At 40.9% G+C, this 25,862-nt stretch overlaps 1 protein-coding gene across 1 annotated transcript; it reads right to left on the bottom strand.

Annotated features, from left to right (window-relative positions):
* Window positions 1-736: 736 nt before the first annotated feature.
* Window positions 737-25,612, bottom strand: SIRT5 (sirtuin 5). The gene is made up of 9 exons (XM_048839949.2): window positions 25,463-25,612; window positions 21,240-21,378; window positions 17,917-18,050; window positions 14,573-14,798; window positions 12,842-12,929; window positions 8,799-8,852; window positions 5,779-5,902; window positions 2,719-2,834; window positions 737-1,533 (listed from the first exon to the last, which is right to left on the bottom strand). Exons 2-9 carry the CDS (start codon window positions 21,352-21,354, stop codon window positions 1,458-1,460), a joined length of 933 nt encoding a protein of 310 aa, XP_048695906.1. The 5' UTR covers window positions 21,355-21,378; window positions 25,463-25,612; the 3' UTR covers window positions 737-1,457.
* Between the last annotated feature and the right edge of the window lie 250 nt (window positions 25,613-25,862).

The raw sequence follows: 25,862 nt of genomic DNA, 5'->3' as shown, positions 1-25,862 counted from the left end.
CTGTATTTGTGCTGGAAATGGCCCACCTTGATTATCATGCACATTGTAGGGAGAGTGGTCGCTTTGGATAAGCTATTACCAGCAGGAGAGTGAGTTTTTGTGTGTGTGTTTTTTTGAAAAAAAAAAAGGGGGGGGGTGAGAAAACCTGTATTTGTGCTGGAAATGGTCCACCTTGATTTTCATACACATTGTGAGGAGAGTGGTCACTTTGGATAAGCTATTACCAGCAGGAGAGTGAGTTTGTGTTTGTGGTTTTTGGAAGGGGGTGGGGGGGTGAGAAAACCTGTATTTGTGCTGGAAATGGCCCACCTTGATTATCATACACATTTTAAAGAGAGTGGTCACTTTGGATAGGCTATTACCAGTAGGAGAGTGAGTTTGTGTGTAGGGGGGAGGGGGGGCGGAGGGTGAGAAAACCTGGATTTGTGCTGGAAATGGCCCAACTTGATAATCACTTTAGATAAGCTATTACCAGCAAGAGAGTGGGGTGGGAGGAGGTATTGTTTCATGGTCTCTGTGTATATAATGTCTTCTGCAGTTTCCACGGTATGCATCCAATGAAGTGAGCTGTAGCTCACGAAAGCTCATGCTCAAATAAATTGGTTAGTCTCTAAGGTGCCACAAGTACTCCTTTTCTTTTCGCAAGGAGAGTATGACACACCCCCACCCAAGCCCGCATTAATTTAGGCAAAGCCAGACCCAAACCCCCGCTCCGCAGTAAAAAGCAACCACAGGCGACAGAAACACTCCTTTAATCTCCTATCCCATAACAAGGTAACAGGTGCTTAAGCAAGGGAAATAACATGAAGACCGTGCAGCTCCCCGGTGCAGCTGGTAAAGCGGCTAGGCTGGAACTGGTCCTCCCATAGGCACCGCGCTTCCATCCATGTCACACACACAAAGTGCAGCGCCGCAAGCCCCAAGCTCCCCCTGGAGTGAACGTTCCCACAACTCTCGAAGTTTTTAGGGTGTTTATTTCTTTTCAAAGTGCCGAAGTGTTAGCCCCATAAAAAGTTACTTTCCCTCTTTTCACACAACAACCCTTTCAGAAATTTCACTTCTCATAAAAAAGGTCAAAGATCCATAAGCCTCCAATTGGTTTACAATGAAGTCTTTGTGGAGTTCAGATTCATCTAATAGAGCACCATCATCCTATTCTAGCCAGTCAATTTTGGAGTTATTTTTAATTGTTTTTATGTTTTCCTTTGACAGAAAAGATTTTAGTCAGACAGAAACATGACCTTTTTTAAAATTCCAAAGTCCGGTATTTTCCCCTGTTCCCAATCCTATCACTGCCATCAGTGTAAGTGAGAATCAGGATTTCTTTGATTAGTTTCATCCACAGATCTAGTCTCCTTACAACACTTAGGGTTTCTTCTACAACAATCCAGTTCACCTTATGTGTACTTCCTGATATTCTTAGCAATTTAATTATTTCCCCTCCCTCAGATGAATGCTCATGAGATTATTTCAGTTTCATGGCGAGCAAGTGCTGGAGGCAGGGTGGTACCACAGGGACCTGGGAAATGAAATCTGAAACAGAAATTGGAATGGTTAGGAGAAAAAAAGATGATGAAAGCCAGTTATAATACAAATTACCACCACAGCACGTTTGCCCTTTATACGCTTCCCTTAATCCAGTTTCTGCAGGTTGTCTAGTCATTTTAAAAGGGTAATTTTTCCTACACAGACACCGAAGCAAGCAGCACCTGTTGTAATAGCTGTTTAAGCAGCAAATCATTCAACAGGGTAAAGAAGTAACTTGACTGAAATCCTATAGATGTCACATTTTAGTTTTTGTATTTTCAATAAATTGGCAGTTAAACTGAAACACTGAAAAACAAACCAGGAGAGTTTAATACAATCTGATAGAGAATTATAAACTCTTCGGACCCCCTTGTCTATAAAGTTTAGGTTTCAGAGTAACAGCCGTGTTAGTCTGTATTCGCAAAAAGAAAAGGAGTACTTGTGGCACCTTAGAGACTAACCAATTTATTTGAGCATAAGCTTTCGTGAGCTACAGCTCACTTCATCGGATCCGACAAAGTGAGCTGTAGCTCACGAAAGCTTATGCTCAAATAAATTGGTTAGTCTCTAAGGTGCCACAAGTACTCCTTTTCTTTTTATAAAGTTTAGACAGATTTTGAAAAAATAGTAAACAAAGAGCTAGGAAACGTCATTGTCTAACATTTTCTAGACCAGTGGTCCCCAAATGGTGGGAGCACCCCCCTTGAGGGTCATGGCAGAACGTTTTAGGGGGGCACATGGCAGGGCCTGGGCCAGCCCCCACAGGGGCCAGGGAGGTAGCACCACCCAGCCCTCACTGTGCCCCCAGACCAGCTCCACTTGGCTCCCAGCCACAGCTCTGCTCCACCTTGAGACCAGCTCCAGTCCCAGTTCCACTCCGAGCCCTGCTCTGACCCTCAACCCAGCTCTGCCCTCACCCGCTTTCCACCCTCAGGCCAGAGTCACCTCTAGCCCCAGCTCCTCCCCAGCTCCACTGTCAGCCCAAGCTCCTCTGCTGATGAAGCCTTGGCTGTGCAGTAATGGAACAGGGGGACATGGGCAGACTCCATTACTAGTAAGGGAGCAGAACAGGAAAAGTTTGGACACCACTGTTCTAGACACTTAAGAGCATTAAGTTTTATCAGGACAACATAAGAAATCATTTAAGTTAACATTGCTTCCCCCTTCTACCTAAACTGTGAGTAGTTTTACCTGAACCTATTTGTAGCCGGGGTGGCTTGCATGTTAAATTCTGCAACTGGCACTCCTCTGGCAGATACTTGAGGAGCAAACATAGCAGCAGGATACACCACAGAAGAGGTTCCCACCTGCAGGGAAAAAAAAACAGCATCAGATCAACATTTTAAAAAAAGAATCCAGTACCTTCAGACACCCTGAGAGATTCTTGACCTACAGCTTTGCTAAAACATCTAATGCATGTTCAACCCTACAATACGAGTCTACAAGTATTGATATGGCCTGATTTCTGCAACCTGCCAAAATCTGAGGGATAAGAGGTCTGATGCAGTACTCCTCGGACTGGAAGGGAGTAAAAACAGCACCCAAGTTTGCTCTTCAGCCCTTCTAGTTGACAGTGGTATGGCGGTGACCGGTTACAAAATAAGCCATTTTCAATCATATGTGGTTGAGGAGGAGGGAAAAGAAAAAAATCACTCAGAAGTGGGGCCACTGACAAGGGAATAAATAAGGGAAATCCTAACAGAACACAGTCTAAAGCAAGTTTAAAAATATTAGGTAAAGTAGCTGCCCACCTACCTTTCAGAGGTATTGTGGAGATTAATATTTAATAATAGAACACCATTTATTTAAATAGTTTGGATGCTTTCTACATTTTCAAATATATTGATTTCAATTACAACACAGAATATAAAGTGTACGGTGCTCACTTTATTTTTGATTACAAGTATTTGCACTGTAAAAAACAAAAACAGAATTTTTCAATTCACCTAGTATAAGTACTGTAGTGCAATCTCTTTGTCATGCAAGTTGATCTTACAAATGTAGAATTATGTAAAAAAAAAAACAACCTGCATTCAAAAATAAAACAATGTAAAATTTTAGAGCCTTCAAGTCCACCCAGTCTTACTTTTTGTTTAGCCAATCGCTCAGACAAACAAGTTTGTTTACATTTACAGGAGATAATGCTGCCCTCTTCTTGTTTATAATGTCACCTGTAACTGAGAACAGGCGTTCTCATGGCACTGTTGTAGACGGCATCACAAGATATTTACGTGCCAGGTGTGCTAAAGATTCATATATCCCTTCATGCTTCAACAACCATTCCAGGGGACATGAGTCTATGCTGATGGTGGGTTCTGCTCGATAACAATCCAAAGGAGTGCGGACCGACGCATGTTCATTTTCATTATTTGAGTCAGATGCCACTAGCAGAAGGTTAATTTTCTTTTTTGATGGTTCGGGTTCTGTAGTTTCCGCATTGGTGTGTTGCTCTTTTAAGACTTCTGAAAGCATGCTCCACACCTCATCCCTCTCAGATTCTGGAAGGCACTTTAGATTCTTAAACCTTGGGTCAAGTGCTATAGCTATCTTTAGAAAGCTCACATTGGTACCTTCTTTGCGTTCTGTGAAATCTGCAGTGAAAGTGCTCTTAAAATGAACAACGTGCTGAATCATCATGCGAGACTGCTATAATATGAAATATATGGCAGAATGCAGGTAAAACAGAGCAGGGGATATACAATTCTCCCCAAAGGAGTTGAGTCACAAATTTCATTAAAGCATTATTTTTTTAATGAGCATCATGATCAGCAGGTAAGCATGTCCTCTGGAATGGTGGCGGAAGCATGAAGGAGCGTACGAACGTTACCATATCTGGCACGTACATACCTTGCAATTCCGGCTATAAAAGTGCCATGCAAATGCCTGTTCTCACTTTCAGGTGATATTGTAAATAAGAAGAGGGCAGCATTATCTCCTGCAAATGTAAACATACTTGTTCGTCTGAGCGATTAGCTGAACAAGAGGTAGGACTGAGTGCACTTGGAGGCTCTAAAATTGTACATTGTTTTATTTTTGAATGCAGTTTTTTTGTACTTAGTCTACATTTGTAAGATCAACTTTCATGATAGATTGTATGAGGTGAAATGAAAAATATTATTTCTTTTGTTTATCATTTTTACAGTGCAAATATTTGTAATAAAAAACAACGTACACTGATTTCAATTACAACACAGAATACAATATATATGAAAATGTAGAAAAACATCCAAAATATTTAATAAATTTCAGTTGGTATTCTATTGTTTAACAGTGTGATTAAAACTGTGATTATCGTGAATAATTTTTTTAATCGCAATTAATTTTTTTTAGTTAATCGCATGAGTTAACTGCGATTAATCAACATCCCTAATCTGAACATGTATAACACTGAATATATTAAAAAGCAAAAGATGAAGTTGCACTTGAAAGAATAATCTATGGTGGAAGAGGCAACTTCGAGGAAAGCGGTCACTCAACTACCAGCATAGATTGTGCTATCATTGCAAAGATGCTTCTTCTCTTTTCTTCCTCATTTAGTATAAATTAAATGTTAAAGTAACCTTAAGCACGTTGTTAGGGACACATTCAATTAAAGCTAAAAGTAGTTTCAGGTACTACACCTGTCCCTTTTCCTTCCTACCAATTTATGGGATTTTACAGAATATATTTTCCTATGTTTTGAAATATTTGTCTCCCCCCTTTTAGCAAAATGAAAAACCCATGCAAACAGGGGAAACTGATTGGCTATATTAAACTGACCATCTATAAAAGTTCTGTCTGATACAAAATTAAAACAAAAAAAATATATTTTAAAAAATGATTTGTTAGCTTTTACAACTTCCTAAACAGTTATAGTAAACAAAAAACAAAACAAAAAAAGGTCAAAAGTGTGATTTTTTTTTTTTAAAGGTTCCACTGTTTAAGGAATTGAAAAGTTAAGCAGTATTAGGTTGGCCATATTGCACAAGTACTTTCAACTGCTGCATACGCAGCTAGTGTATAACTTTAATATAGATAGTATGTGCTATGTGGCCAAGTTAGCACTGCTGAATTTACTTCGACTCAGAAATTCTTCACTGGTATGTTTAAATCATCAAACTTAATGCTACCTTAACAGAGTGAGACTTTATTTTAATGTATTATGTTTCACTGAAACTGTCTCATGGCTGTATCTACATTTCCCATATCTGAGAGATGTGATTTCTTAATTTCAGTTTGCTTGACTAAATAGGAAACCAAAGCATTCCTTACCACCAAACAGAGGTCACAGATCTCAAGTTCATTTTCAACCTCCGTAAGAATGTCTGAATTCAGAGTTTCTCCAAACCACACAACATGGGGACGGAGGAGGCCATTGCAGCCTTGCTCTTCACACCTGTGACAAGTTACAACAATAGAAGGAGATGGAACATTCAAAGTGATTTTGAGCCTTGGATTGATTTGTTAAAAATGTTTAAGACTGACCTATTTCAATTGCAACAGGTTTGTTAGACCACACTTAGGACAACAGTATGTTCAATCTAGGCATGATTAAGGCTACGATTTAGTCACGGGTATTTTTATAAAAGTCACGGACAAGTCACGGGCAAGAACCAAAAAGTCAGGGCCTGTGACCTGTCCTTGACTTTTACTAAAAATACCCCTATCTAAAACTAAGGTGCTGGGGGTTGGCTGAGTGGGGGAAGTGCTCCTGTGGCTGCTGATGCGCTACAGCAGGGGTTCTCAACCTTTTTCTTTTTGAGGCCCCCCAACCATGCTATAAAAACTCCCCGGCCCAGCTCTGCCACAATAATTGGTTTTCTGCATATAAAAGCCAGGGATGACATTAGGGGGTGGCAAGCAGGGCAATTGCCTGGGGCCCCACGCCACTGCTGTTTGGGGGTGCAGCTTGGGGCTCCACTGCTGCTGTACTGGGACCACCTGCCCGGGGCTGCCCGATCAGTAGCCGGTGCGGCTGGCCCCTAGGGCCACCCCAGCCGCTCGGGTGGCTCTGGAATCAGCTGCACCAACCGCTGCAGAAGTCACGGAGGTCTGAGAAAGTCAAAGAATCTGTGACTTCCGTGAAAGACTCGCAGCCTAAGGCATAATAATATAAAAATAATGTTTCACATTACAGCTGAAGCTAAGACATCAAATCTCTGATTCCAAAGGACTCTATAGTACTTTACAAAATTAATTTTGTGCGGGCAGACATCAAAGGGGGTATGTTTGTACAGAGTCAGTTGAACAACTGGGGATTTAAACTACTCCACTACATTTGGACCACATCCTCTTAACTACAGGATACAGGAAGAGCTTCCTCTATTATACAGTGCAACTATATCTCTGGGTGAAGTACAGAAGCTGTTTAACAAGATTGAGCAATACTACCCAACAGTCTAATGCATGAAATGAAAAATAGTATAGTCTAGTGCAAAAAGTTGAGGTAAATAATTTACTGCCACAAAAACTGCCATGGGATTTTTAATGATCACAAGATACCTTGCAGCAGACAACTCCAAGCATAGTATTAGATACTGCCTCAGAGGAAAGAGTGCTAGCTACTGAATAAACAGCAGATTATCCTGTAGTACTTGGCTGCTTGCTACCACTGTTCAATTTCCCACTTGCTAAACAATCTATTCATTTAGCCTTGTCTTTACCAGAGGCGTACACAGATAAATAAGCAATCTATTTTTCTTCACTCTAACCCCTTGTGATGCTCTGTACCTCGGGGAAACACCTTGCACCCCCATGTTCGTCCTTATAATATGACTGTGTGGTATCCAATGCAAAGTTTGTCATGTCGGGTGTCTTCGGAAGGCTCATGATGCACTGAGCATTGTTTTATAGGTTGCAATTTCATGTATATAGTTATGAGGCTGAAAATGTGTCCTCATGGCTTAAAACAAGCCCAGGCAAAAACTCTCCAGTAGCAGAGGCCCAGGCAAAACTCTCCAAGAGCAGAGGGGCAGTTCACATCTCATCAGGACATGTATGGGACAAACGCAGCCCAGCCTCACAGGAACAAAGAACACTGGCCTAGGCAGAAACAAAGGATCTGCTGGACTCTCGAATGAGTCACCCCTCTTCCCTTGGTCAGTTTGGGACTACGATGAGGTAATGTTCACCTGACCCTGAAGGGGGGTGGGGGGGGGACAAAGCCAAGAGGGAAGAAAGAACATGATAAAAGGGAAAGACATTTGCCATGCGCTCTCTTGTTCATCTCCAGACACCACCACCAAGTGACTGAAGCGCTGATCAAAGAGGTGAGCCTGGCTGAAGGGCAACCAGCCAGCCTGTGGTGAGACACATCTAAGTTTGTAAGGGTACGGAAAGCATCAAGATCAGCTTAGAATGCGTTTTTCTTTTATTTCATTTGACCAAATCTGACTTCTTGTGCTTAGATTTTAAGTGATTATAAGTCAATCTTTTGTAGTTAATAAATTTGTTTATTCTACCTGAAGCAGTGCGTTTGGTTTGAAGTGTGTCAGAGGCTCCCCTTGGGATAACAAGCCTGAAACATATCAACTTCTTTGTTAAATTGACAAACTCATATAAGCTTCCTAGGGTTGTGTCTGGGACTGGAGATATTGGCTAGTGTCATTCGGTCGGACAATCCAAGCAGTGGCTGGCCAAAAGTGCTCACTCATGTAGCTGGGAGCAGCTTACATGCCAGAGGCTGTGCGTGAAGAGCCCGGGAGTGGGGGTTCTCACAGCAGAGCAGGGTAAGACTGACTCCCAGTTGAGGATTGGCATGACCTAGCAGATCACCAGTCCAGATAACACCAGGGGAACATCACACCCCTACTCCATATTTCCTTTGTCAGTTATCTCTTGTAATGTTATGTTTAAAATTAAGATGTTTGGCACTTAAAACGCAGCACTGGAGCAGCTGCGCCACTGAAGAGCTTAAGTGAAGACACTCCTATGCTAGGGCAGAGCTTCTCCCATGAGCATATAGTTAATCCACCTTTGCAAGAGGCAGTAGCTATGTCAACTGAAGAAGCTCTCTGGCCAACACAGCACTGTCTATCCCGGGGGTTAGATCGGTATACATACGTCACTTAGGGGTGTGGATTTTTCAGACCCCTGAGTGACAGTTATACTGATATATGTCTATAGTGTAGACTTGTTCTGTCTTTCTCATTTTGTACACTTCTTTCACGTTCTTCTGATGCTATGTAAATAATATTAATTAATTCATTTGTGGAGGCATCCTTTCAAAGTACTTGTGAAATTTGAGGGGGATCATGTTGGTGTGGTGAAAAGAGATGAAAGTCAACACTCACCGAGGAAGATTTTCAACTGGAATCTTGGCATCTTCTATTTCAGGGTCTGGAGCACTGAAGTCACAAAATAAAAAAACATTTTAAGTACCAAACAAAATGCTATTACAAGTAAAATGTATTTCTCCAGAGTACTCTCTCAAATCAAGGTGGTTTAGTAGCTGTAGAAAATAAATATATCTACTACAACACTAAAGTCAGTAAACCAGGCTCATAATTGGTTTTAGAATGGCAAGAACAATAATAGGGCTCAGGTGCAAGGCACAAAAAAAGGTGGTTTCCATTTATGTGGAGCACCACAAAGGGGCTGGGGGGAATGTACGTGTGCCCTTTTTTTTGCTTCTCTCTAATGTAAAAAGTTCTGGGATGGGCTTTTTCTTCCTTAAAAAAAAACTTTTTCTTGATTTTTTCACATATGAGAAATTCCAGACTTGTCCACCTGGAACAACTCTATATGACCACAGACAGGGCAAGAGTATCACTACACAGATACCAAGGAAGTGAAACCTGATATTGAGGGGAAATGTGATTTTTAGTCAGACCATTTAAAATTCTGTTTGTTTTTTTCATGCCTATTTAATTAAGTTTTTTTCCCCACACACAAAATGTATAGCACTTCAACTATATTGGTATACAGTTATATTGATACAACACTCCTAGCATGGTTACAGTTATTACCAGTATAGCTTATTCCTGTACAGGAAGGGGAATAAGCTGTATTGGTGTAAGTGCATCCCCACTAATATAATTGTGTCCTCCCTCAGAACTGTAGCAGCATAACTGTAATTGGTTAAATAAAAAACAAAACAAAAAAATCACAGATCTAACCAAAATAGTTATACCAATACAAATTGTGTGTGTAGACCAGGCCTAATGCAATTGGAAGAAAAGACATCTTTGGATTTAATGCCTCCATGCTTTCAATCAAGAGGTGAGAAAGTTCCAAAATTCTCTCTTCATTTTTCCCCACCACCAAATGCCATCAAGCAAAGTCAGAGAGACCAGATCTGATATTCTTAATATTATGAAAGTTAAAAAAAAAGATTTTTAGATCTTCTTTATATATCAAATCAGCAAAACTGGGCACAAATCCAATCTTCCCTTTGCAGGTCATCTTTGGCTAGGTATGCACTACAAAGGGCATAGCTATGTTGGTCAGCAGTGTGAAGAAGTGTGATTTCTGACTGACGTAGCTGTGCCGGCACAAGGCCCTTAGCAAAGGCACCGTTATACTACAAAAACTGCACTTTTACTGGTATAGTTTATTTCATTCAGCACAGCTGGAATAAGCTGTACCAGCAAAAGCACAACTTTGCCAGCATAAACTATGTTCACACAAAGAGCATTTTGCTGCTATATTATACGGTAGCAAACTGCTCTCAGTGTAAACCTGGTCTTTAACTTGAAGCAGCTCTTCTCTTTCGGAGATCTAAAAGGATATTACTAGTTTAATGACTGAAGTCAGATTTACCATCATTTATACCTGAAGTTTTTCTGAGGGCTACGTGCAAATTGTTATTTATTATTTGTACTACTGTAACACGCAAGTCCCCGAGACATGATCAGATTGCAAAAATATACAGGCCACAGCACATATGGAATGTGTAGCTACATGCCATAGTGAAAAGCAGATTGCATCCACACTGCAGTGTGTAGCTACACTGGTCAGTGAAAGGCTCTGGCTGTGGGGGAGCTGCCAGAGCCTTTCCCCACTGCTTCCCCCATGCCAGAGCCTTTCCCTGCTGCCAAAGTCACTCTCTGTGGCAGGAAAAGGCTCTGGCAGGTCCCTGTGGCAGGGAAAGACTCCAGCAGTGGGGAAGCAACTGCAGGACACTATACTGCTAAAAGTAACAGTGTAGACATCGGAGGCACTATTTCGGTGAGTAGAGAGCTGTGCAGGGTACAGGGTTCAGGTGGGTCTTTTACTCACCTAAGCAGTGCCTCATGGTTTACATTGCTATTTATACCCATACTAGGAGGGAGCATAGTGTATGTATTCCACACTCCACCAGAAGAAGCATGCATTGTAGACATACCTATAGAAAGACAGTCCCTGTATAGAATTTCTTACTGTCTAATTTAAGACAAGATGTAACAAGTGAGCGTAACAAACGGTAGAAAGGTGGGGAGGAAGAGAAGGGGATAAGGGTAACAAGTTCATATAGTAACATAGGATAGTAACCACTCAACTTGATGGTTCCAGACCATCTGAAATGTTTGTTCTAATGGAACGGATATACAATTTTGTGTAAGTTTTAGGATAAACAATTTTTCATATACTACATTTATATCTTGTGATATTACGGAGCACCAAAGCCATTCCAAAGTTAAGGCTATAATCAAGCTTTTACTACAAGCCTGATTTTTCTCCTACCTCCAAAATCTCCAACAAAGGAATAGGAGTCTAAAAACTGTCAGATTACGAAGGGGATGAAGATAGATGTTTTCTACTAAATGTGAAGTGATTTGGACAAAGGGTTCCTGAGTTATCACTTCCTAAAACAGGTTTTCAGCAGCTTCCAAAACTTCTAAACTTTTGGTTTTGGTGACAGAGTGGCAAAGATTTTAAAAAGGGAAAAGTGAGGAAAGGAGAAATAGTACATAACAGTTTAGTTCATCTAGTCACAATCTCATGCACAGAACCAATGTTTCATTTCCTAGAGTCCAACATTAAAAGTTTCCAAAATCAGAAAACTTTGCTTCAAATCCAGTCAAGGTTGCTAAGTGACAGCAGTGTACCCATATATCACATCATTTACAAAACTGAAGTACTCAAAAGCAAATAAAAAATAGGTAAGGACATCTTGAAGGTTACACTACACCTTCCACAACATTTTTTAAACAAAGTATATATTTCATCACATCAACCATAACTGAGAGACATGGATTGCTGCGGGAATTTTAATGTATTTTTGATTTTGATATCTAAATATTTCAAGGAATATTGGTGTATGGGGATATTAGTTAATATATCAGAAAAAGAAATAAAGTGCCTATTGCTGTTTCTTGAGAATAAGGGTGCAGCTGTAGTTTAATAGCCAAATGTATGACATTCTGTGGCCTCACCTTTGAAATAACAGATGTGTCATTAAAGTGCTCATTATTGATATAATTTGTATTTGACAGAAAATTGTATTTGATTTGTCACTCAGAAATCTTAACTGATCTTTTAAATACAGCTTGTTGGTTTTGGAACTTCCCAGAGCTTTTGTTGTTAAACATCTTTCATTTTTCCTTTTGTGTAGGTGTCACTGCATTCAGTAGCAATCCAGACCAGGAAGGGGCTGTCACCACTTGCCCTGCAATCCTGGGTGCCTTACAGTGTTTTGCTGCTGTAGCTCCCAGCCTGCCTACAAGCACGCAGGTCACACCCTGAGTGTCTGTGTGTTAAACAGCCCTGGTTCAGCAGCTCTGACCCCAACCCCACTCTGGCTTCCATCAGCCTTGGTTACAATCAGCAAGGTGACCCCAAATACATTCCCAGTTCTGAATTTTACCAGTGTGGTAGGTGTCGTGAATATGTCAGGCCTGACAAGAGTTGCTGACACATAGTAGCGAACCACAAATGGGCCTTGGTGTCACAACAGGTAAATGAAGATATTAAAAAAAAACCTTAATGAGTGATATAAAATATAAGCCTAAATATATAATAAATAACTGGATCCAGGTTAGTCTCTGCTAGAACCATTTAATGTATCACCATCTAGTGGGTTATTTTTAATGAACTTATTCTGCTAATTTCCTGTAAGTATGATCATTACTTAAAAAACTTGGAAAAACATGGCTAAGCCCCGTGTGCACTTTAGCAGTGAGCTGTTTCAGTGGCCCGACATCTTCCCAGTTCTCAGTGAATAAAGTTAGAATTAATGAAACAATATATCCTATGTTTTCAAAGCATCATGTGAGCTTTAAACACAATTCCCACTGAGGTAAATGGGGGACACCTGGCTAAAACCCAGCCCCACTCTGAAAATATCTACTCTGTTTAAGATAATAAATAAGTAGCAAACTGAAAAAGAGAAAGTATGGGTTTCACAATATATTACCCTTTCCCAGCCAAAGCTGGACATATTGGACTCTTGTAATTCTTTGCCACATTTCCACAGCTGGTGCATCGGGTTTTGAATAAGCTACCTGAAATGCACAAAGCAGCAATTCCAGATTTTAATATCAAACAATGACTTTCAGATGTGGTTACGCATGCAAACAGTTATATCCATCCCAAGTGTTCCCTTATTTGACATTGGAGAATATATCTTGTGGGCAGTTTAAGTTACAGGAACACAGAACTAAGAAATTCCAGAATGGCAGCACTGTGAATTAGTTTATTATAAAGCATGTACATAAAACATTTTTGATTGGCAGTCAAAGAACCCAATAGCATATTTATTCACAAAGCCAGGATACACCAAAGGCAGGAGCAGAAGTTTAATAGAAACTGCCATGCTGAACCAGAGAAATGGTCCCTCTAGCAGACTGTGTCTTATACTCTGGTTTATCTCATGACATCTAGATGACTACAACACAGTGTTGCTGAAAAAAATAATTTTACAAAAAAATGGGAATTGTTTGCAATCTGGCTAAGAAGGATGACTTATGATTGTAGCATTTCCCTCGGAGTACAGGAGAACTGTGTTAAAACACACACTTTGTAATTTGCACAAAAAATGCTCAAAAAAGGTACCTCCGACTTCTCAAATAATTAACAGCAAATGATACAGTGAGGCCTGACATTACTAAGACTTTGTAATATACTGTAGTATATTTTGAAAAAATGAAGTATAATCAAAATTAAACTACACTTATCAGAATAAGTGAACAAAATACTTTGTGAGGTATTATCCCTGCTCGCAAACTGGAAAACTCAGTAATTTGTAATTCCTACCCTTTAGGATAAATAAGCTAAGTTCTATTGTATGAGTATATTCATCCAAGTGGATCTGAGACATGCAAGGAGAAAATATTAAGAGAGAGACAGTTCCAGTGCCATCGTCCATATAAAAAACAAAATGACAAACAACAAAGGGAAGAGACAGCAGGTGATGACAAGTTCAGCAATAGCTGGTCAGAGTAAGTGCATGTGTAACCCACACACCTCCTTGGGTGTGGTGTTCTGTCCCATCTAGTGGCACTGAGACCACTTAGAGAGAGTTAAATGAGTCTGCTTTACAGCCTTAGCTAACAGCCAGCTGGCTTTTAGCTCACGCAGTAGAAGCTCATACACTAAGCTCCAGAGGTCCCAGGTTTCATCCTGCCTGCTGACGACCAGGGTCTGTTGGCGTTACACATGCATTAAGACTGGTCAAAATTTTCCATCTCAAGTGCTTGACAGAAACTGGGTTTTCAACAAAACAACTGTTTATGTGAAAAAGTGTCTGCTTTCCCTGGAAAATGTTGACTTTTAATCTAAAACTCGAACACCTGAAAACCAAAAATTTTATTTGGAAATGCCACCACAGCACCTCGTGAGCAATAGTGCACCCATCCCAGACTACATCTTCCATGCTGCTCCCTGGTGTCCCCTCTTCCTGAGCAGCTACAGTGCATCATGGGAGGCCTTGGCCACAGCGTGTAATGAGAGATGTAATCTGGCCAGGAGCCAGACCCATAAAGGACAACTGGGCCACGTGGCTCTGGGCCACTGGGCACGTGGCATTTCTGAATAAAAATGTTTTTGGTTTTCACTTGAAGTTTTTGACTTCACTTCAAATATTTCAGTAGAAACTCTCCCCCGCATCTTCTGAGCAATTCTAGCGTATGCGTGCATTAATACTAACCATGAATTTCTAAGAGGTGTTTTGTGCCCGCCTTTCTGTGGAGCTCATCGATGTTCTGAGTAATGACCACAACACTCCTTCCCTGTTTGCTCAGTCTGGCTTCACACTCTGCAATGGCAACATGTGCTGGATTTGGTTGTTTACTCAACATCAGTTCCCGGCGGTAATGATAAAATTCCCACACACGGGAGGAGTTCCTTGCAAAGGCTTCTGGGGTAGCTAATTCCTGAAAAAAAAAAAAAAACCACCATTCATTCATTCGTAATAAGAGCAAAACAACTACACCTGATAGTAGATATGGTCACATGTAAGTTATTAGGGATGTTGCGCAATTAAAAAAAGTAATCGCATTGTTAACCGTGCTATTAATCGCACTATTAAACAATTATAGAATACCATGTATTTAAATAGTTTTGGATGTTTTCTACATTTTCACATATATTGATTTAAATTACAACACAGAATACGAAGTGTACAGTCCTCGCTTTATATTTATTTTTGATTAAAAGTATTTTCACTGTAAAAAAAAATAGTATTTTTCAATTCACCTCATACAAGTACTGTAGTGCAATCTAGATCATGAAAGTTGATCTTACAAATGTAGAATTATGTACAAAAAAACTGCATTCAATAATAAAACAATGTAAAATTTTAGAGCCTGCAAGTCTACTCAGTCCTACTTCTTGTTCAGCCAATCGCTCCATTTGTTTACATTTACAGGAGATAATGCTACCTGCTTCTTGTTTACAGTGTCACCTGAAAGTGAGAAAAGTCATTCTCATGGCACTGTTGTAGCTGGCGTCACAAGATATTTATGTGCCAGATGTACTAAAGATCATATATCCCTTCATGCTTCAACCACCATGTCAGGTGACATGCATCCATGCTGATGATGGGTTCTGCTCAATAACAATCCAAAGCAGTACGGACTGACACACGTTCATTTTCATTATCTGAGTCAGATGCCACCAGCAGAAGATTGATTTTCTTTTTTCGGTGGTTCGGGTTCTGTAGTTTTTGTGTTGAGTGTTGCTCTTTTAAGACTTCTGAAAGCATGCTCCACACCTCATCCCTCTCAGATTTTGGAAGGCACTTCAGACTCTTAAAACCTGGATCGAGTGCTGTAGCTATCGTCAGAAAGCTCACATTAGTACCTTCTTTGCATTTTGTGACATCTGCAGTGAAAGTGTTCTTAAAATGAACAACATATTCTGGGTCATCATCCAAGACTGTTATAACATGAAATATGTGGCAGAATGCAGGTAAAACAGAGCAGGGGGCATACAATTCTCCCCCAAGGAGTTCAGTCTCAAATTTAATTAACGCATTTTTTTTTTTTTTAACAAGTGTCATCAGCATCGAAGCATGTCCTCTGGAATGGTGGTCGAAGCATGAAGGGGCATATGAATGTTTAGCATATCTGGCATGTAAATACCTTGCAATGCTGGCCACAAAAGTGCCATGCAAATGCCGGTTCTCAGCTTCTGGTGACACTGTAAATAAGAAGAGGGCAGCATTATCTCCCGTAAATGTAAATAAATTTGTTTGTCCTAGCAATTGGCTGAACAAGAAGTAGGACTGAGTGGACTTGTAGGTTCTGAAATTTTACACTGTTTTGTTTTTGAGTGCAGTTATGTAACAAAAAAAATCTACATTTGTAAGTTGCACTTTCACGACAAAGATTGCACTACAGCAGCTGTATGCGGTGAACTGAAAAATACTATTTCTTTTGTTTATCATTTTTACAGTGCAAATATTTGTAATCAAAAGTAATATACACTTTGATTTCAATTACAACACAGAATATATATGAAAATGAAGAAAACATCCAAAATATTTAATAAATATCAATTGTTATTCTATTGTTTAACAGTGTGATTAAAACTGTGATTAATCGCAATTAATTTTTTTGAGTTAATCACGTGAGTTAACTGCGATTAATCAACAGCCCTAGTTATTACCTAAATGACAAGATAACATCAGAGTATTTGTAACCAGCTATATCTAACAAGAATACAAGTCAATAGCCAGAATCAGTCCTTCTTATTCTATAGGGGCATGATAAGTCAGTGTTATACAGGAGGCCCGACTAGATGATCATAACCGTTCCTTCTGGCCTTATAATTATGGATCTATAAATACTGTATTTTATGCAATGAAGAAATGCCATTGAAAGTTGCATATAATTTTACTGTAATATTATCCAGAATTCTCTCCTTTTACACTGTGCACACAGAACTCATTCTACACTGCCCAACCAAGCCTCCTCTTGAGAGTACAAACATAATACAAGGAAATTAAGAGAAACATAATAATTAATATTTTATATGCACTAAAGTAGCCATAAAACTATGCACCTTTGCATGATATATTTTGTGCTACTGGTCATTTCAATTTGGCCTTAATTTACGTATAATATAGCCAAATAATAGGCTTTCATTCTGGCAGCAACTAATAATTTGTCTCCTGCGTGTCTATAAAATCTCAGCCATAATTCTGCATTAATACGCGTTTTGCATTCAGTTTTCTTGTTTAAAAGATAGGGGGAGAAAGCTCATTCAAATAAAGCCATCTGAACTATATACTTGCAGTGCTATATAAAGATTGAACATTAATATGTCAAAGTTCTCCTATAAAAAACAACATTTATATAAATATACTGTATTTAAATGCACAATTACTGAAAGAAATAGAGGTGCACCTTTATCATGCCAGTAACTGGATAACTACACAGCTGCTCTAGTTTCCAAAAGAATTAAATCTTTCATGAGCATTATCTTAAACACACACACATAAAATTGATTATGATGGCAGTGCAAATATAAGAAAGGGAACATTAAATCAAGTTAATTTTGAGCCACAGAAGGAGCACAGACAGCAGGTTGCAGTAAGAAGTTGTCAGAGTGTTTCAGACAAAATCATCAAGACAAGACATTTTCAAGCTTTAGAAAGTGTTACAAGCAATCAAACAAACAAAAAAAATGTACTCAATTCTGTCCTTCATCCTTGTTTTTTTCAATTTGTCTAATTCAGAAAGGGAGAGGTGTCCTGGAGGAAAAAAGCAAGCAGGGAAACAGCAAGGAGGACCCCTAAGTATCTCCAAGAGAGCTAAGACTGTTGTGCTGACCAGCAAAAAGAAGAAGTTGCAGTTGCATGAGGCTACCACAGTGGAGCATGAGAAGAAGCTGCAGAGATGGCTAAGCAGAGAACATTTTATCACTACTGAAGCACTGTGGGAGCACTGCAACCCTTTAAAATAGCTAGCTGCTTCTGACTCATTGCAATGGCACATCTGAATTAAAGGAATAATAGTCACTCACCAAACGTCTGGCCCAACTACATACCTGAGCTTGCCATTTTCTCCAGTAGCCCCCTAAGCCTCTGAAGGTAGGAACACCACTCTCGGCGCTAACACCAGCCCCTGTAATAATGGCTATATGCTTTGCTTTGGCAAACACTTCTCGAAAATCAGCCATATCTAAATATAATGGAAAAAATTAACAATAATTGATCCACCAGTTTTGTTTCATGTTTAAATAGAGACCATTTAATCACTCAGATATTTAGCAATGGGCATACAAGCACAATGTGGCTGTTGGGCAAAACTGCCACACATTTAATTTTAGAATATCTATTCTTTCCTGATGTTCTGTACATCAAAATTAGAAGTGTTATCTATGAGAAAACATTTTAAGCCCTGATCTTGTAAACACTTATGCACACAAGTAGCCCTACTAACTGCAAGAGGACTACTCATGTGCATGAAGTTAAGTACACACGTTAAATGTTTGGAAGACTGAGGCTTTAAACAAAAGTTCCTATGCTGGAATTAATAGGGATACAATAATAATTCTGAAATGCTGTAATTTCTAGTTATATATAAACCCCTTTCAACCAAGGAAAGGGACGGTCAGGTAAACAAAGTGTCTCGCGGCCCGCCGGGGGCTTACCCTGAACAAGCCGCGAGCCAAGTTTGGGAACCCCTGGTCTAAGGGCTTCCATGGAAGGCCCCAATCCTTAGATTAGGGTTGAAAGGACTGGGACTACTGAGACCCCATAAGAACAGGTGCTAGTTCTGAACTATGGCTGTGATAATCTTATGATCACAAAGGAAATCAGGGGGAGGAGGGAAGGCTGAAGGACTCCTCCTCCCATAGCCAGTGTTAGGGTTGGGATGATGGCTGGTAAGCTTATTAGCATGCATGTAAGGGTTTTTTTTATTGGTTTTAGTATGTTTTCTCAGTAACATTTTTTATTGTAAGAATAAAATAGGCTTGCATGGGAAGTGCTGTGTGGTACTTTATAACTATAGCAATTACACCTGTTAACCATCGCTGATGAGAAAGCAAGCTGGTGTCCTCTGGCAACCTGTCTGTGCTGGGAATAACACAGTGAAGGCAGGGAACTGTGCAGCCTGGAAATACCCAAGTCAGAAGGGAAAGAGACGCGGGTCTCCACCCAGAAAGACAATGGCTGGGAAGCTGGAAGCCTGAGAGTGGGTGCCCTTGTTGGACCACTGAGGGGAAATACAGATGTAGTTACCCTGACCTGTGATACAACCATCTTAAATTTTTTCATACATTATGCTAATTAAAAGGAAGACACAAATTAAAATCTAAACACATTAAAAAACATTAATTGAAAATAGTTTAAGGTACGACATTTGCCTCTGAGTCACCTTGTCAATTTTTGGTTTGCATTTACATTTATCAATCATTTTCCCAGTAATGTGTGAAAAATCCACACAAGTAGCTTGGAAAAGTGACTGATTATAAAGGGCAAAGAATTAAATTAATACACAAAGGAGCTATCAAATGCACAAGCTGAAAAACAAAAATATTTGCATCTCTAATCTCATTAAATTATAGTCATCTTAGATGTTGCTTTGAACTATAGCAAACAAGATATTTTCAGAAAGAAATACAATTTGTATGTCAACAGAATCCCTTTAAATTGACAGATGTGAAGTGACCTTCCCAAAGTCACACAGCCCAAACCAGACCACATCCCTCCTAGAATGTGACTGTGGAGGTGGACCTTCGATACTGTTTGTATTTTACAATCTAAAACAATGGTTCTCAAACCGTGGGTCAGGACGCCAAACTGGGTCACGATCCTGTTTTAGTGGGGTTGCCAGGGCTGGCTTACACTTGCTGAGACCTGCGGCCAAAGCTGAAGCCCAAGCCCCACCTCACGTGGCTGAAACCTGAGGGCTTCAGCGGTGGGTGGTGGAGCTTAGGTTACAGGTCTCCTGCCCACAGCTTGGGTGTCAGTTTTGGCCCCCACCACATGGGGCGGTGGGGCTCGGGCTTTGTCCCCCACATCCTGGGCCGTGGAGCGTGGACAGGCTCAGGCTTGGGTCCCCTGTCCTGGGGTCATGTAGCAATTTTTGTTGTCAGAAAATTGGGTCGCGGTGCAATGAAGTTTGAGAATCCATGATTTAAAAGATGTTGCTTGTTGTATTCAAGTTAAACTAACTCTTTTGAAGAAAGATTTTCATGTAGATTATCACCTGGATTTGAATAGCTGTAGCATTACCCAATACCCTATCTGTGAGTTGGTGGGAGTGGTTTCACTACCTCAATTCCTGCAGAAAGCCTGCAGTGCAGAAGCAGAGGAGTGAATTTTATTCTGTTTGAATATGGAAGACAAATCTAAATATATACACAAAAATATACAGTGACACAAATATATTGCTTATTTTATAAATATTTACATTATAAAAAGTGTTAACAGGAATAGCCATTTTGACCCCTAACTATGTCAGGAACTTGGCAATCATTCAGCTTGATTGCAAGGAAGGTGACTTTCACCCATTTTAAAAAAAAAAAAAACCCAAAGTTTCACAGCCACACTTTTCCATTTAAATACTTGTCTCTCCAAGAATCTCACTTTCAAATTAAAATATAGATTGCTATTATCAAAGCCCGGGCAAGTTCAAATCAAGCTTATAGGCGAGGCACAAAGCTTTTATTAAATCATCATTCTCCTCCTGATTATTACAGCTTCACTGTAGTGATGCTGTATTTAATGTTGAAACTGCATTTCCATTCTAAACACTCATTATCAGGCACTTGTAACAGGTTACTTGGAGGCTGAAATTTCTCATGCTAGGTCAAAGCCTAGAAGGATTTTTTTTTTTTTAATCTTTTCAGTCATTTGAATTCAAGTTTAAAAACATTCCATTTATTACATTTTCCATAGGATTTTCTTGCACTTAAACAACAAAAACATTTTTTAAACTTCTAGCTTCCATCCACATGATGACTAATTTGACCTGTTTGCAAAAATTAGGATTAAAAAGTTATAGAAATACAAGGAACAGGCAAACGCATTAATTTCCCATTACTTTACAAAGGGATAAGGCAGAGAACTGATTCTACAATCACAGAGCCAAAAGTGATTCAGCAAAGGAGACTGGTGGTTTGGACCTTGCAATCTTTAAAACAAGGAAACATGTGCAGGTATTATACAGTATGTTTATATAATATACTCTCTCAAGTTTGGAACATTTATGTTGTTCAGTACTGTGTGTCTACAACAATGCTGCTTAACTTTAACATACTCAAAACTCAGGAAGCAAGGAAGACAGAAAAATAATTGACAGAATATTTGTCTGGAGTACAGAAAGAAAAAAATACATAGCACAGGAATGAATTTATCTTACTTGAATTAGGGCGAGCCATTTCTAAGCAAATCCTTTGTTTCTTGGAAGGAGGTGGCTTAAGTCCACAATATGCTTGCGAAACCAGCCTTCTACTGGTAAACTGGAAGAGACTCATCAGGATCACTTTATAGTTCTTAATCTGAAAAGAGAGTTCAAATGAAAAGTTATATGAATACATGTTTATGTGGCAAAGATATACAGCGAATATACTCTTAAATACTCTCTTTTCTGTGTCACAAAAAAATGAGGTACAGTATTTACTATTTCATCCTTCACCCCGTTTGCCCAAGTATTGCTTATGGGCAAAGTTCACAACTACAGTATTTCAAACTTACAGAGCAATCAAATAATATGGTAAAACATAACATAAAAGATTTAAAGGACTGCCAATCCTCTTCTTGCAGAGAAAGTACTGAAATACCTATATTTTTTCCAGGTTTTTTCCCCAGTATGAAACACAGACATGTCAAAATCTTACTTGAACTCAAGGTGGAATAGCCATTTAATATTTTCCCCCATAAAATGAATTAATACTTTCCACTCTGCTGTGACCCTTGAGTCTTTGTATTGAAAACATACAGTATAGTCTCATGGATTTAATAAACAAAAATGCAATACTGTGCAGACTCAGTAATCCTTAGCATATTCAGGGCTTTTAATTTGTAATACTTCATACAACCATTAACTAATTCTGTGATTTATTCCCCCTTTACAGATGGTAAAACATACACTGGGGAAAATTCACAACTGGAGTAAACTATTACAACTTACACTGATTTCACTGGGAATTGTGTCCCCTTATGACAAGGCTGATGAGACCCTCAGACAGGATAAGGGTGACCAAGTGCTTAGTGGGCCAATGGGCTAAGACCATTCAGCCAAACCCATAATACAGATTTCAATCCTGGTGTTTAGCGTGTTAGATCCAATTATCTCTCAACACAGTACAGCTGCTCTATCCTTTTCACCTTGGTATTGTAATTTTCCTTATACTATGTAACATTTATAAAGAATGAACATATTGGAAAGTGTTATTGGTATATACCCGTTCATTAGCCCATTCGTTTATAAGCCGACCCCCCAAGATGGATAGGTAAAAATAGTAAAAACTTTATGACCCTTTCATAAGCCGACCCTATATTTTAGGGGTTGGCAAACATTGGCTCCTAGCCCATCAGGGTAAGCCACTGGCGGGTTGGGACGTTTTGTTTACCTGGAGAGTCTGCAGGTGTGGAGCCCCTCAGTTCCCAGTGGCGCAGTTCGCCGTTCCCAGCCAATGGGAGCTGCAGGAAGTGGTGCGCCACTTCCCGCAGCTCCCATTGGCTGGAAACAGCAAACCGCAGCCACTGGGAACGGAGGGGCTCCATGCCTGCAGACGCTCCAGGTAAACAAAACGACAATGTATTAGATATTCAATTCAATGATTTCACAGAGTTTAAAATCATCAAATTTTGGTGTAGACCCGTTTATAAGTCGACCCCCGCTCTTTGATGCATCACTTTTTTACCAAAAATATTCAGCTTATGAACGAGTATATACGGCATTTATAAGTTCATTTCCTCTTTAGTGGTAAATGGAATTTAAAGTATTTTAAAAAGATAAATCTCATACAATCCACTAAAACATAGAGAAACTATACAAAAATGGAGGGAAGTAATAATAATAACAAAAACCAGCCTTCATATTTATATTCACTACAACCAGCATATTTTTTTCCTTAAATAGAATCTTCCTGGATATTTAAAATCCACAGTACTTTCCACTGACTCAGATGTTCTTACATCCCAATCAAAAGAAGAAGCTCCCCCTATATTTTGAAACTGTAGGAGGTAAAAACCACACACAAAACTAGTGATTATTTCCCTTATATTACCTCATCATTTTCTCATTATAATATTGAAAGAATATTCTATATAAAAATATTTAAACCAATTTTAACTATCTGATATTGATGACAGAACATACATACTAAGATTATACTAATGCAAAGAGTTTATTGCACTTTACAAATATCATGATTTCATTACTGGCACCACAGCATAATAATGTTGTCTATCAGACACGTTAAAAACATTAATACAGCTTAGACAAGCAACTGTACTGCTGAGAGCACACTCCAGCATGTATATTACTTTGTTACACACTGAAACAAATCAAAGACAACAACAGTATGTCAAACAGAAACATGTAGGGCCTAACTCCTGCAATGATAAATGTGTGGGTAGACCTGCGTTCACAGACCTGATCTATGGATGTTTGCATTCATGTAACAATTTGCAGGATCTCAGATTAGAATCTCACTGAGGCAATGGTTTGTGGCAGGAATGAGAAACAGACAAAGGTAAGTCTTATTTAAAGGGTCACATGGGATAAATATGGGAAAAACCTTCACTTGTTCTTTTCTAGACTAGAAAAATGTGAGCGTTAACAATTTAAATGCAATTTTGCACCTAGTGTAGAAATGAAGACACAGTTTAGCACTTTAAAAATGTGCTAGCGGGATCCTGGGTTAAACACAACATATCCTGCCCACATTATATGCCAGGGGTCTGTCTAGACTAGGAGAATAGGTATTTGTTTTGTAAATGTATTGGGGTGACCCTAACCAGCTAAAACCTTAAGGCTCACTTCCCCCTATTTCAAAACAAGTAGAAAAATATTTATCAAAAACTTCAAAAATTTTTACACTCATCCAGCCCCAGAGTCTCTGGTTGTGTCCGAGGTCCAAGAAAAGACCTGATCTACCAAGGGTATGCTGAAAAATAAGGACTCCAAGAACTGGATCTTTTCAGGCATAAGGCATATTCATCTGCCTCCCTCCAATTTTGTATCACAAACAACAAGGCCCTTTTTGCTAAATACAGATTTTTGACATGGGAAAGAATAAGCCCATACATATACAAATTCCATCAGGAATTTAGAGAAGAGCTAAGAAAAACCATCAAAGAGTATCAGATGGTACCGCAGGTGGCTATGAACCCATCAGATGGCCCATGGCCATTAGCTTTACCACACAACGTGCCTCTTGATTGCAGGCATCCAATATATATTGCATAGCAGGTGCATCTGACTAGAGAGGACATCCAACAAGTTGGATGAAGTGCCCCACTCCCTCAAGGATTCAAGGGTGATGCTGAGGTCGCTAGGGATCTACACCCCTGACCAGACCATGTCTAATCTAGAAAACAAGGCTGAGAGGGAATTCTTCAAATATGTAAGAGGTTGTTACAGAGAGGACAGCTATCAGTTGTTGTCCATGCCCACAAATGGTCGGACAAAAGTAATCAGTTTAGTTTGCAGTGAGGGAGACTCAGGCTGGATATTAGGAAAAACTTGCTAACTGTAAGAGCAAAGCTCTGGAACAGAAGTGGCCAACCTGTGGCTCCAGAGCCACATGCAGCTCTTCAGAAGTTAATATGCGGCTCCTTGTATAGGCACTGACTCCAGGGCTAGAGCTACAGGCGCCAACTTTCCAATGTGCCCAGCGGGTGCTCACTGCTCAACCCCTGGCTCTGCCCCAGGCCATTTAGTTCATCCCCTCCCTCAGCATGGGGGCGGGGGGGGGGGGGGGAGATGAACTAGATGACCTCTCAAGCCCTAGGTTTCTTTGAAGATACAACTTGCCCTTTCTAGGCCCGGATTTTCAAATGTGTTAGGGCTGGTCTTCACACAGTTTTTGTATGGCTTGAATTATACCCAGTGTAATGAAAGCTGAACGGGGTATAAGTCAAGCAATACCAGGGACAGGCAAGCCCTTAATATGTGTCAGTGTAACCCACACCCAGCCGGTGGGACACTCTTATCCCTAGCGGCGAGGCAACACAGACTCACCAACCAGCCTGTTACTGCCCTGGCACCCGACCCACGCTTAGCTCAGTCAGTGGAGGCTCACGCTGGGTTGGGGGGTCGGGGGGGGGGGGCTCCCAGCGTCCCACCCCTGGTTTAACAGGTGGCAGCCTTAGGGAGCGAGGCGGGGGGCGGCTCGGGATGCGGCTGTAGCCGCGCAGGGTGGCGCTCCGGCAGCAGGGGCTCAGACTTTGAGAGCCAGGCGTCCCAGGCCGGCTCCCCCCGCCAAGGCGAGGCCGGCCCGGGCGGGTGCGGGGTTATCAGCCCCCGGCCCCGCACAGCCCCTGACAGGCCCGTGAGGGGAGAGCCCCCAATTCCCCCCCGCCCCGCGTCCCCCGGCAGGTTTCCCGGGGGCCCGGCCCCGGCCGGGTACCCACCTCCGCAGCAGCGCCCGGTCGGAGGCCGCAGCGGCGGGGCAGGCGGCAGCGGCTGGCGTCAGGGCCCAGCTACGGCCGCTGCTGCGTGGAGGGCGGCACGTCCCACCCCTGGAGCCGCCGCCGCCGCCGCCGCCGCCGCCTGGGCGGGGTGGGAAGGGAGGAGCCGGGCCCGGCCCAGAACAGCCCCGCCCGCGCCTGGGGCCCGCCCGGCGGATGCAGCGGGGAGCCGAAACCCCGCCGCTAACACCGAGCCCCCCCGCCCCGCGCGGCCCCCGGGCGGGCTCTGCTCAGGCCGCGGCTCCCCTCGGCTCGGCCGCGGCCGCGCAGCCCTGTCCGGGAGAGACAATCTCCCACCAGCGGCTCGCTCCGGGAAGCGACGCCGGCACCTGCGGCCCCTCCA

This window comes from Caretta caretta, chromosome 2, assembly GCF_965140235.1.
Source record: "Caretta caretta isolate rCarCar2 chromosome 2, rCarCar1.hap1, whole genome shotgun sequence".
Taxonomy (NCBI): Eukaryota; Metazoa; Chordata; order Testudines; family Cheloniidae; genus Caretta; species Caretta caretta.
Note: the sequence above shows the minus strand (reverse complement) of the source record. Positions and strands in the feature narration are given on the sequence as shown.